General features: G+C 42.1%; 1 protein-coding gene across 9 annotated transcripts in view; it reads right to left on the bottom strand.

Moving 5' to 3' along the window:
• Window positions 1-2,914: 2,914 nt before the first annotated feature.
• TENM1 (teneurin transmembrane protein 1) overlaps window positions 2,915-12,727 on the bottom strand; it is a 1,396,333-nt gene continuing 1,386,520 nt past the window's right edge. For 7 of the 9 annotated variants that reach the window (XM_074962522.1, XM_074962521.1, XM_074962519.1 and 4 more), the window contains 3 exons: window positions 11,380-12,600; window positions 10,606-10,748; window positions 2,916-8,183 (listed from right to left, as the gene is read on the bottom strand). In XM_074962522.1, the coding sequence (XP_074818623.1) occupies window positions 7,425-8,183; window positions 10,606-10,748; window positions 11,380-12,600 (2,123 nt within the window). In that variant the 3' untranslated portion in view covers window positions 2,916-7,424. Of the gene's footprint in view, window positions 8,184-10,605; window positions 10,749-11,379; window positions 12,601-12,727 lie in introns of all 9 variants that reach the window. The other 2 variants (XM_074962525.1, XM_074962527.1) reach the window with 2 other exon arrangements.

Below are 12,727 nucleotides of genomic sequence, written 5' to 3'. Positions count from 1 at the left end.
TGATGTGCAATGGACTGAAAACGAGTCTGCTGATGGCTGATGCTAGAATTGTCTAGTTCTTTTAAAAGCTGCATAAACTAGGAGAGAAGCGGCATGCTTTGGTCAAGCTGCAGGTGTTAGTTCAAGTGCTGCTGTGAACTATTAAGAGATTACTACTTGGTGCTGTTGTCATTGCCTGCCCCAGTAGCATTAGATGGAAATAGGGACTGAGGCTTCAGGTTCTATATGGAACCGTATTTTACACCCTATGACAATTAATTTGCCAAATAACTGTATTTACTGTCGCAGCTCTTGTGTTCTGCATTTTGTGACGTGTCTAACCCCAGAGCCTTGTACTTGTCCCTCACCACTACTTTCTTTGTTTTCTAGCAATACACCCACCATCCCTTTGCTGTCTCACTGACCGGTCCTTCCTCAGGTCCAGCTCGCTCAACATTGTCTTTTGTTGCATCTCCCTGTGACTATTAAGCATGCCAACTGTCTTGGTGCCCTGAACACGCTCCTTAGTCAGGTTATGCCCCCTGCCTGCAGGCGAGTTCAGTGGAGGCATCTGAGCATCACCTACTTCAGGCCGTGCAGTGTGTCTTGACAGCTAGGGCTACAGTCAGTAAAAGATTTAGGTACCTAACTGCAGGCACGTAAAACCAAGAACCAGGCTCCCTTCACTCCCACTGGATGTCACACAAACCTCATGGAGCTGCCCCCTCTCCCCCCCCTCCCCCGCAGTCCCTGACCTGCAGGTGCCTCTGGCGGGGGGGGGGGGAAGGGGAGGGAGTTCTTGCTATCCCCACTTGTTGAACTGATCCCTCTGTGACTAAAAGTAATTAGGCCAGAGAGCATGCATGTTCATCACGTGATAACCTAGTGGTTCTAGCATTCACCCAGGCACACGCCCTCCCCCAAAATACCACAAAGTGGGCTTGAGGGCTCACCCACATCAGGGTAGCCTACAGCTCAGGGGCCAGGGCACATACCTCAGTGATGGATGATCCCCCCGCTTCTCCCCCAGTAGCCCTGGGCTCCCAGGTGAGGCCCCCTAACCACAGTTATGAGGGCGTCTCTCCCACCTCTCCAATCAAGGTAAAAGAGGTAAAAGAGGATTGGACCCCAGCTCCAAAAGGGGAGTTACAGCTGAGAATGGCACGTGGTGCGCAGGATGGGGCTTAGCACAGCCAGTCAGCTTGGCCGCTTCCATTAGGCCAGACGCCAGCTATGCTGGCTTCTGTGAAACCCTTTCTGATGAGTCTGTCGTATAGTGAGGGGAAGCAGAGACGCTGCGTAACTGTTAATTTGGGGGGAAACAATTTAAAGGTGGGGGGCAGCAGAGGTGACGTGGGGTAGTCAGGTTTTCCCCCCCCCATCAGCCCTTTGCATGCTCCCCAGCTGTCCCCTCCCCACTTTTTCCCTTCACCTTCCTCTCCCCAGCCCTGCTGCTCCACCATAAACCCCCAGCAGGGGTGCTTCCCACTCCAGCCCCTGGCGGGAGCACTCAACATACCTGCAACCTGGCCAGCACGTTCCTGCTTCTGCCTGCGCTGGTGCCCTGGGAAAGCCCAAGACCCTCCTGCACGTGGCACTGCCTAGGCGGTGCTGTGCCATGGATGTGCCAGCTGCCTGGAACCCCGCACAGGCACGGGGAGCATCTCTGCCCCCTCAGCTAGCCGTGGAATGGGGAAAGTGCTTTCCAGTCCTTTTCCACCCCGAACCTGCAGGCTCTGCAGCAGTCCCCCCACCCCCTGCCCCGGGCCACCCCTGCAAGCCATGGGCTTGCCCCTCTGCTGCTCCATCAGGCTCTGGGAGCATGGGGCTGCGCCTTCCCCATGGCTTTGTGTCTGAGGCAACAGCTCCTTCTGTTGGGGGCATTCCCCCCTGGTTGAGCCACCCCTGGATGGACTTCATGGCTGCTGAAGCTGGTGCAGAGCCCAGCACTGCGACTGTTTCAGGGAAGGTGGGTGTGGATCTGCTGGTTCATGTGGTGCCAGCAAAAGCCCTGATCCAATGGCCCTGCCTGGCCCCAGTGTGCTGGCCACCTGGACAGTCCCTCCATCGAGAGCCCGGTACTGAGCCATGTCTGCTGAGCTCTTGGGACTGTGATGGCTCCACCCTGCAAGTCCCCCACCCCGGCCAGTGCTGGTGGATGCCTGGCTGGCAATTGGGGGCATATGCTCCCCGCAAGGCCCGCTACATTTGTTGCCTCTGAGCATAGGCACTGAACTCTGTGGCTCCCATTGCTTTTCTAGGTGCCTCAAAGTTAGGTGTGGTAAGCATCACCCTGTCTGCCTCTGTTTCTTTGTGAAATTAGTCCTCAGTGTGAGGCTGCACTGCATCTGCCCAGAGGCAGACACTTTACCATTCCCTCCATTCGCCTTTTCTTAATCACTGCATTGCTTCAGGAAATCTCTCTTTACCCACCTATCTCTGTGATGACACATCCGGTCCCTTCCCCCTCACTTGTTACCACATCTAACATAGTTTTTCCCCCCACCATGCTCAACTGCTCTTGGTTGAGGAGTCCAGGAAATAAGAGCTGCTATATTTTGATCAGTGAATACCTAAACTGGGCCAGTCTTCCCCCTGCCGGTTCAGTTCTTGGAGTGCCATTAACAAGCATTTTGCTCTCTCACTGATGAACTGGTGCATGTGTCCAAGAACTGTAGGGTGTGGTTTCACAACCAGGTTTTAATTGTCAGTGCACCTCTGTGAGTCAGAAATACAATTACATTTCAATACCAAAATTTAGCACTTACTTTCATCCACAAATATTTTTGAACCCCTCCCCCCTTTCTATTAAATGGCTCTTTACTGAAAAGTTAAAAAAAAGTTTTCGTGCATGAAATAATTAGAATGGCTTGAGAGTACTTGGTGTAAGCAAAGAAAATGTCACACCGACGATTAGTTTGCAATTTTATTTTTTAAAAATGAAATAGTCAAAGTACTTCTTTCCTCTCTTTCAAATATCAACACATAATATATTCACTTTTACTATTTACAACATGTTGTTATGATGCTGTTGTAGAAAATGCATGCTTCTGGTCTGAAAACCAGAGCAAAATGCAACAGACCATTAACTGCAGCCATAGAACAAATAAACCTGTACAGTATCCAGTCACTATTCAGCCACAGGAGTTAGAGCAGGAATAAAAAATTGGAATCTAGTGTTTCCTAGCAACAAGGCTCAGGCCATTATAACACAATTTCTGTAAGATTAGAACCTCTAACTGTTTGGTAGAAACTGAAGCTCTTGGCATACACTGTAAACACCTTTACTTTTAATGAGAACGCTAAAGAGAAATATGTTTTTGACATATACTGTGTGCTATGTTTCGCTTTCTCTTCTATTGACACTTTTGCCAGAAGAATATTAAGATTTCAGTGTTTTACCATGGTTCATACAAGTAAAATATCATCAAGGACACAATCTGACATACTAACATTTATTAAGAGGTTAAAGTCCACCACTAAGTCTAAGGAAATATTGTAACTGGCAAACACATTTTCTTGGACAAATAATGTAAGATGACAAATGCCAAGACAAATCCACAGTAAGTTGAACTTGACTAACTATCAGTTTCTGTTGAGAAGTAATTCCTCTTACACACAGTAAGCTTTTGACCTGACAATGCTTTGTATAAAGGACAGGCTTAAGTAACAGTCAGCATTTTATTTGTCTCTATTTGATGGGAAAAAAACATTGTGGCAGTCTGATCTGAATGTTGAAATGTTAGACTGATCAATTATGCTGATATGAATTCTGCAGAGCAGCCAAGCATGTTGAAAGGAAGCTGCAGATTTTTTTCCTCCTTACATACTCCAACCTTTCTCTAGATGCCTCTCTTTATAACATTCTAATCTTAGGCTACTGTACGTTGGCTTCCAATAACATTAATCTCTGGTAGAGTTATCCTTGTAAAAATACCTCTTTATAACACTTACATGGGTTGCCCTCCCCTCCCCAGGACGGTGATATAAAGAGGGCTTGGTGAACGGGAATAATTGCAGATCTAGAAAAAATAAAACTTCTGAAAGTGCATGAAAACATGATTAAAAAAGAAAAAGACAGCTACTAACTAGCATACAACTGAGAGGACATTAAAGATCTCTAACTAAACAGATAGAACGTGTACACTGAGTTGCACATTGTCCAGTCTGTATATATTTGGCTATGTTCTACCTATATATATATCTCTCTCTCTATATATATATATCTATATACCTTTGAAATGTTCTAGTTTTCTAAATCACCGTGAAAACAAAGGAAACATTATTTTTACACACTGTTGTTTTGCTGTGATAAAAATATAACATGTAGCTTCTCATGGTAGGTGTTTTGATACAAGATAGCGTGCATTAGTGTGTGTGTGGTTTTTTACTTCTAGAACCAGGTTCCAAACGCAGAATGCAATCATCAGTTTATTGGATCTGAATGACCACAAAAATGTTGCATGTGATTTTTTTTGTTTTGTGTTTTTGTCATTTGGGTCTCTAGGCTATAGTGCAAAATTAAAGAACAACTAAGAAAATTGGCTTAGTCACTAAAAAATAAACAAACATGGAGACTGAAATATTCCCTACCTCCATCTGACATTGTTCTTGAACAAGATGATTTAGATCTATTCCTTCACTGAATGGTGCCTGTGTGTATAAGTATAACTAACTTTGGCCTCCAGTGCTCTTGTATTAATAAATACCTGTAATTCTCTTTAGAAATGCTATTGTATTCATCTAAAAATGACACTGAATTTTTATTTTTCTCAATTTTATAACCAAACATGATGAAGACATTTTCTTATGCCACCAGAATACAGGGCCATGTAATGTCATTTGATTCTTTATACATCCATATTTTCATAAGAAACACTGTCCAAAAATGTATCTTAAATTTTCTGTGCATGAACTGGAAAAATGCCAAATCTGCTTTCAGAGACAAACTTATAATACATTTCACTCTATGACCTTTTGGCATAATAATGAGAATAATAATAATCAACGCAGTATTAAAAACCACAGGTGTAGGTAATACGAAGTGCATTTCCTGCATATAACACAAATATAACTTTAAGAAACTAAAGGCACAAGCTAACTAAATATGTATTACATACTAGAAATGCACAGTTAAAGGTAATTTACTATTAAGCGCTTCAAATGTTTGTTTATAATGGATATTTAAAGCAGTTTGAAAATGATACATCATTAGTGAATTGCAAAAAAGTATAATTGGTTAAAATATAAGTAAAATAGACTCTAATATTGACATCTTGGATCAGTGATAAAATACATCATCACATTTATGAATGCACTCTCTATATACAGTTCATAAATTATTTTTTCATTGATTAAAAGAACATCAGAGGCTCTAGGATCTGAAGGTCCATTTTTAGACTGGTGTGGAGGTATTCAAATTCTCCATGTTTTTATGGGAAATTACAGAGATCAGAGCTATCAATACCAGACTTGGTCAGCTCCCAGTACTGTACGTTAGTGAGTGATGAGCCCAATCATAATATTTGGAACTGGATTTCAATCCAAATTTCCCCAGAGTTTGGGGTGGTGTGTGGATGGCATTCTTCGGGATCAGTTCATCACTGGGCCTGATCTTGCGGCGGTGAAACCGGTCACTGACTTCAATGGAAGCAGGATTGAATCCATAAAGGGAGGCCCAAGTTGTGAAGTTGAGCGCTGGATCCAAACTTCCCCGAAGTTTGAAGGGGGTTCAGACCTGATGTTCCAATTCAGGCTCATCTCTAAGTTCAGTACAGTTTGTTCCACTTGCCCAAAAACAAAAGAAAAAAGAAAACAGGAAAGGAAAAAAACAAACAAACCCTGCTTTTGGCAAAACTAAATACGAGCAGAGATGATTAGACTATATTTACTATGTCTATTTTGGTAAAAATGTGCAATAATGTCGCCATTAAAGATACATAGGTTCCAAAAGAAAATTCTAATCCCATCTGAAATTAACAAAGAAAATTTGCACACAATCCCCCACAAGACAATTAGGTCCTTTAAAAATGACAGGTTAAAAGAAGGATCATACACTTTGCTGTGAAATCACTATATTGACAGCTGCTGATATCCTGCAAAATTAAATTCCCACCCTACAACACTTTGCTATGTGCTCTGCAGATTGAGCCAAAGCGTGTAGAATCATTCCCAAAATGTCCTACACTTACTATCCACACTTTGGTTCACCGAATTCTGACCCACCAGTCTTTTTCACACATAAAAATTGAGTCATACAGCATAATTATTAATGTGAGAAGAGGCTAAGGTGATGACAAAAAAACGATACGACTCCAATTTACAAATGAATCATGAACTGAAGAATCCCTGTCCAGTGAACACAAAGGATACTATTTTCTATAGTGAGACAGGGCTTTTTTCACCCTCACTGGCAGAGAGCGCGTTTGCGAATCCTTCCAGTAGAGTGGCTTTAAGTTTGTCTGGGGGTCCACAGAAGTACTACTGGCAGAGATTGCTTGGGATGCACTGAATCAGGGCCTGATCTAAAGCTCACTGAAGTCAATGGAAAGACTCTTATTGACTTCAGGGGCTTTGGATCAGACCCTTGTGCACATTTCTGTCCATGTTTAGAGTGGTGATGGCTAGCTGTGGCACCTTGTGCAACACTCGGTCAGGTGGACATTCAGCCATCAGGCTTCTGTGCTTGGGGTTATGCCAGCAGAATCCAGTGTAACCCAGGTCTGACCGAAGCCCTCAGGGAGAGAATTATAGAACACTGCCACATGCAAAACTCGACACAGCATGACATTGATCTCTGAGAGAATGGGAGGAGGCTACTGATGAGTGAAGATAAATGTAATATGGGACAGCCATTCTGTGCTACCCCTGTTTTTCAGGTCTGGAACTTCTTTAGATCATAGTTGTGAAAAATGAAATGTGCTGATACAAGGTTCTAAATACAGTCCTGCAGCACTTGCTCTTGTGAGCCATCCATTAAAGTCAATGGAAGAACTCATGGGAGTAAGGACTACCCAGGTGAGTAAGGGTAGCAGAATCAAGCTCTATAACCTTTTTAATCATCTGTGAGTTATTAAATTAATGAACTAAGAAGAGATGTATCTTCAAGAAGAAAGCAGAGCACATGAATTCTTAAATATTCTGCACGTATCTGTGATTTTAAACGAGAGCGGTGCTTTTCTAAGTTATGTTGTTGAACCATTTGAACTCTGCTTCTGAAATTTTGAATACTGCCACACAAGAACTAAAAATCTTCACTGTCATCTCTCAGAGTTAAACAAACAATATTAAAATACCATCTTCTGTCACATTTAAAGGCAGTTGGATATGTGTTTTCCTCTATATTTATATATACAGAGTTCTGCTCTAGAAAAACCAATACAATAAACCATTTTATGTTTAAAAACAGGCAGTCTTTGGTGACGCAAAGGCGGAGATTTTCTTTGTTACCTCCTGCCTATTTCACTCTGTCTCATAAAGTGAATATTGTTGGCACTGTCAGAAAGTTCTAGATACTGCTCCACAGATAAAACAAAATATCCATCGTAGCCTTGTACCCTCCCAGTGCTTAAGAGCTGCTGTTTTTCTCCCTCTGTCCATGCCCTAATGCCTTCTTCCCCTTCTTGCAGCCGTCTTTGTTCCTTAGTCCAGGCCTGAGCTACTGCCCTCTGCCTGGCTATTTCTAAGACGTGGTTCTTTTCTTCTTCAATGGTTGTCCCATATCGAACATTAAAGCACAAAGCACCATGTTGGAGCTGTATATCAGCAAAGCGTCTAGTCCTCCCATTTATCACAGAAGTCATCTGAGACACAGTGACATTGACGCCATTTTCCAAAATGCGCCGGCCTCCTGTGTTGCCTATTAGAGCCAAGTCTTCTTCCAAAGACCCCAGCTTGATGAAGTAGTGTGTATCTCGCCCTTCTATGGTAAAATGCAGGTTCTCAAGATAGTGAGCATTGTTGAGGATAGCGGCAATGCGCCGGCTATCCTCATTTGCTACTCCTATAATATCAGCAGTCACTATCCCATCTTTAATGGCAAATTTGATACCTTTTCCAAAAACAGAAGGAATGGCCGCAAACCTGGGTTGTTTTTCTCCTTCAAGACACCTCCCGTTGCTGTACCTGGGGGTCATAGGAAGTTGGTCCAAGGATATAAAGTTCCTAAGTTGTTTTTGCAGCTCACACTGAATGCCAAGGATAGTCTGGAAACATAAACATTAACAGAGTTTGAAGTAAAAGATTTTTATACAGTTCATTATAGTACCATATGATATCAAGTTTCTACTGATATCTATAGCGCCTCAGACTAGGTACTGATCCTTTAAATTTGTCTGTAAAGCATCATGCACATCTGTGGTGGTGTAGCAACAACAAAAAATTATAGTAATAAACTATACAGTGGCCTGTTTGTACTGCTTACGGCCTCTTGGTCCCTTTAGTTTCCAAGCATCAAAAGAAGAATCACATATTTGTATCTTCCTACACAGAAAGAAACATTGGTGAAAATTCCTTATATTCTCCCAGAAATTGCTATTCTAGTGGTGAGTATGCCATCTTGGAACGGGGGAGACCTGAGTGCAGTTCCCTGCTCTACCATAAACACCCTGGGTGACCTTGGACAAGTCACTGTGACTCAATTCTCCATCTGTAAAATGGGAATAATAGTATAGCAGAGGTGGGGCATGAACTCCAACTGGGGATGGAACTATCAGGGCAGTCTTAGATGCTGGGACCTGACTCTCTGCCTGTCTCACTGCCACAGCTGCAGCAGCCACCAGCTGGCAGTTACCCTCCTCTGCTGGGGTGGCTGGCACGGACACTACAAAAGGGCAACCCAAGACCCACCCAGCCCCCGCCTGACTGTGCCAGAGTCCCATGTGCTTCCATGGCAGGACAAAGCCTGTGCAAGGGAAGCAGATGGGGCTGTGCTGAAGGATTGTGGTAAGGAGGGGGCTGTGTCAGGCGGAGGGGGGGGGGCAATACCCACAGGGTGCAGCCTTCAGACCCTCCTGACCCTACCCTTGAGCATGGGGGCTAGGAATGGAACCAGGTCCCCACAGCTCCCTTATCCTCAATGGAAGGGTTCCCTCAGCAGGTACCAGGTCCCCCTCCTCTGAGAGGGGTGCGTGCATGAGACATGAATTTCTGAAGCAGAGTTCAGCAAAAGAAAGCATGGGAACATCTGGGCTAGAATAATCCCATCCCTTAAGGATACATTTAAGATCATGAGGCACCAAAATACTACAGTAATGGAGGCCATATAGGTACCTAAGAGCTATAGATAGATTTAGTGCCCAAGCCCGGAGTCCTTACTCAGGCAAACTCCCACTGACATTCATCCATCCATCCATGTTCTTTTATTGTGGCCATCCCTATACTATTTCTCCATCACCATAAAATCTGAGTAACTTCAGTGGGAGTTTTGCATGTGAAGGGCCCTAAAATTAGTGGGCCTGAGTCCTCACCTCTTTGTACATTCCATAGTTATTCACACCTGGGCCAAGTGAGTTTAAAATGCTGTTACTTCGATCAGGTAGCATGACTTTACATGACTGCACAAGGTGAGAGGCAGTAGAGAATCAATCCCTCCTGTTTTACCTTGTTTTGTAAAACTGCAATGTTTTGTTAATAGATATTCAATAAGGATCAAATCTTGAATGTGAGTATCTGCCCGGAGAATAGCTGAAATCTGTATTGGTGCAATTACATTGACGACTAGCCATCAATTGCTGAAATGTGGCTAGTTCTGAGTGTGGTCAAGGCCCGAGGCAGGTTTGAGACTTAGAACTAAAAAAATAAAACAAAAATACCACCATCACCATCACCCTACTATGTTAAAAAAAAATCTGGTCTACCACAGAACATTTTTAGGGAGGAAAAGACTTTTAAAGATTTAATATTTTGGTGTTTTTGCACTCCTCATTGTGGCATCATTCCAATAAAAGCTGAAGATCTGTTCATTTCATTTGCACTAATATTTCAGTAAGTATAAATTTATTACATGACAGCTATAGCTTGTAGCTTGCTATATTTTCAAACAGGCACCTTCTTGCTTTTTACCCCTCTGCTTGGGAGGAGCACCCTGTAAACACCCACAAAACTAATGCATTGTCCTCCTTCCAAAAACTCTCCTCTGCCATGAGATCTGAAAAAAAAACTTCCCAATCGTTAGGCCATTGGTGTACTGAGGCCACTGCCTAGCATGCTTGACCCATACTGTCGCATTGTTCCTTTGTACTCCACGTCAGTGTGTCTGCGCCCATCTGTACTCCTTTGTCTTCTATTTAGATTGTAAACTATTTGGTGTAGGGAACATCTTTGTTCTGTTTTTGAACATAGCACATAGCACAAAGAGGTATTGAAATTATGGAAAGTAGGGATCTTAAATGTTATGGTAATAAAATAAAAATAATGTAGAAGTAATGGACAAAAATGTCCTCAATTAATTGAATTGTTCTTCTCCTGAAAATCATCCCTCGGATCACAGTAGAATGGGCTTTTTATTAAGATCTGATTGAACATTTTTCTATGTATTTTCTAATTGTATTCTTTAATTTAGGTTTAGAAATAGTCCAGTTAACTAGCAAGCAGACTGTCTGCTTTTGTAGGCAGACTTTTGCTAACCTTTCCAGGATCCCACTCTTGGGTTTTTGTTTGAAGCTGTAAAAGTTCGTATGTTGTCTCCACAGTTTCTATCTCTGGTTTTGGAAATCCAGGAAGCACATTGTGTAGCTGGAAACCGAACAGCTCTAGCCAACTTCCAATGTCTACAAAACAAAATCAAAGCATTCTTAGCAACAATACTCTTAATTCTTGGGAAGCTGAATGTATTTTGTACTTTCCATTTCTAGAAAAAGCGATCCAGAAGATAAGGTGAGGAGAAGCAAAGGTGCCCACAGTTCTCCATTCTGATAGAACTGAAATTAGAACTAATATTGCAGCTACCAGTGTGACTAGACATCCTTTACCAAGGTCCAACCAAACCTCAAAACATAAATAACTAAATTGCAATACTGATTTGACATAATCTTAAATTTTCAAAATTGGTTACCAGAAGAAAATAAATTATTTTATCACAGAGCATAGCTATTCTGAATTCTGTATTGTACTTCCTTCTACATATCATGGAAAGGAATTCAGATAATGCTGCCTCAACTCTTTTTCAAATTCTAGTACTTAGCAAAGACAGCAGATGCAGCTATTTGCTTGCTTTATTGACGGGCTGAAAGGTCACAGAAAATAGACAAAGCTATGTGGGTAGTAGGAGGTTAAATACATTCAAATAAAATGAATGCAAGTTGAAAGTCTACTCCTCTTCTCTGAGGTGTGCAAATTCCATGGACTTGGATCTATATAAGGATTTGACCCAGAAGTATTTTTAATAGGAATTTTTTTTACCTGTCGTATACTTAGCATCATCTTGGATTCTGCCAACTGGATAGTTATTTTCAAATGAGTAGAGGTTAAATGGCTTGGGAATGCTGTTTAGATGTTTCCACACATGATGATTTGGCGTTGTCCAACGTCCAGCAATGACATCATAATCCCTTTGACCCAAATGCACTAATTTAGTAAGAGAATCATAGAGTCCTCCATGAAAACCAATGATAACCTGAAAATCTGGATAAGTGTCCTGGTAGATATCTCCATATGGTGTGTAGAGAATTTCTTTTATTACTTGGCCCCGGCTGCTAAAGATAGCTAGGGGTGTGCCGGTGTTGTCACAAGCAACATAATATTCTTCTCCACTGCTTAACTCCATAGCAATGAGATGGCCTTGAAGATCATAATATAGGGAAGTTATTTCTGAGCTAGTATGATTGTATAAATGAGTAATTCTTATTGGATTGGAGAGATCAGCATAAAAGAACTGCAAGTGTTGTCCTAGACTCGATTTACTTGCAACTCGTCGTCCAAGCCCATCATAACAGTATTGCACAGTCCAACCAGACACTTTGTTGTAAGCTTTGTTCAGGAGACCATTGGAGTTATATTCAAATATTTCGTTGCCTCTTTGTCTAAGAAAACCATCTTCATCCATTTTGTACTGAATTTCTCCTAGTCTAGTGATGCGATCTCTAAGATCATATCTCAGAGGAGTGAGACGGGCACTGTTGCCATGACTAAGCAAGTTGATGTTTCCATTAAGGTCATAACTATAACGCCACTGGGTTTTGTCATTCACAGACACAGTTTGAAGTTGACCATCAGCATCATACTCATAAAAATACCTTGTTATGTTGGCATCTACTCCTACTCGTATATCACATATCACCATTCGGCCCATATTATCATACTGAATGGTCATCCAGTAGGCTATGGACTTAAGAATTTCATATTGCACTTCAATCACCTGACCATTGGCACTAAAAATCTTGGTGTGTTTCATCACTGTGGTAGTTATAACTTGGTTTAAGTCATAATTGATTACACTGAATTTTCCAAATTGTTCAGTCCTTCCAGATACATCAACATATCGGTACAGATCTATAGGAAGAGGAGTCTCATTTATCATGGCCTGCATACTGGTGACCCGGAAATTGTTGTAACTGTAGTCAAATCTGGCATTTACAAGGCCTTCTTCACTAAATCTGAAGATCTGACGACCAATAAGAGGGCCTACATATAGCAAATAAGAGAAAAACAAGAAAAAACGAATTAGGCCCATAGTATATCTAACATACATAACAAAGAAAGAAAAGACGTTAATCTGAATGTATCTCTGAGTCTTATTGCATCTTTAAGT

Source organism: Natator depressus, chromosome 9 (assembly GCF_965152275.1).
Source record: "Natator depressus isolate rNatDep1 chromosome 9, rNatDep2.hap1, whole genome shotgun sequence".
Lineage (NCBI taxonomy): Eukaryota > Metazoa > Chordata > Testudines > Cheloniidae > Natator > Natator depressus.
The sequence above is the reverse complement of the archived record's forward strand: the minus strand, read 5'-3'. Positions and strand labels throughout refer to the sequence as shown.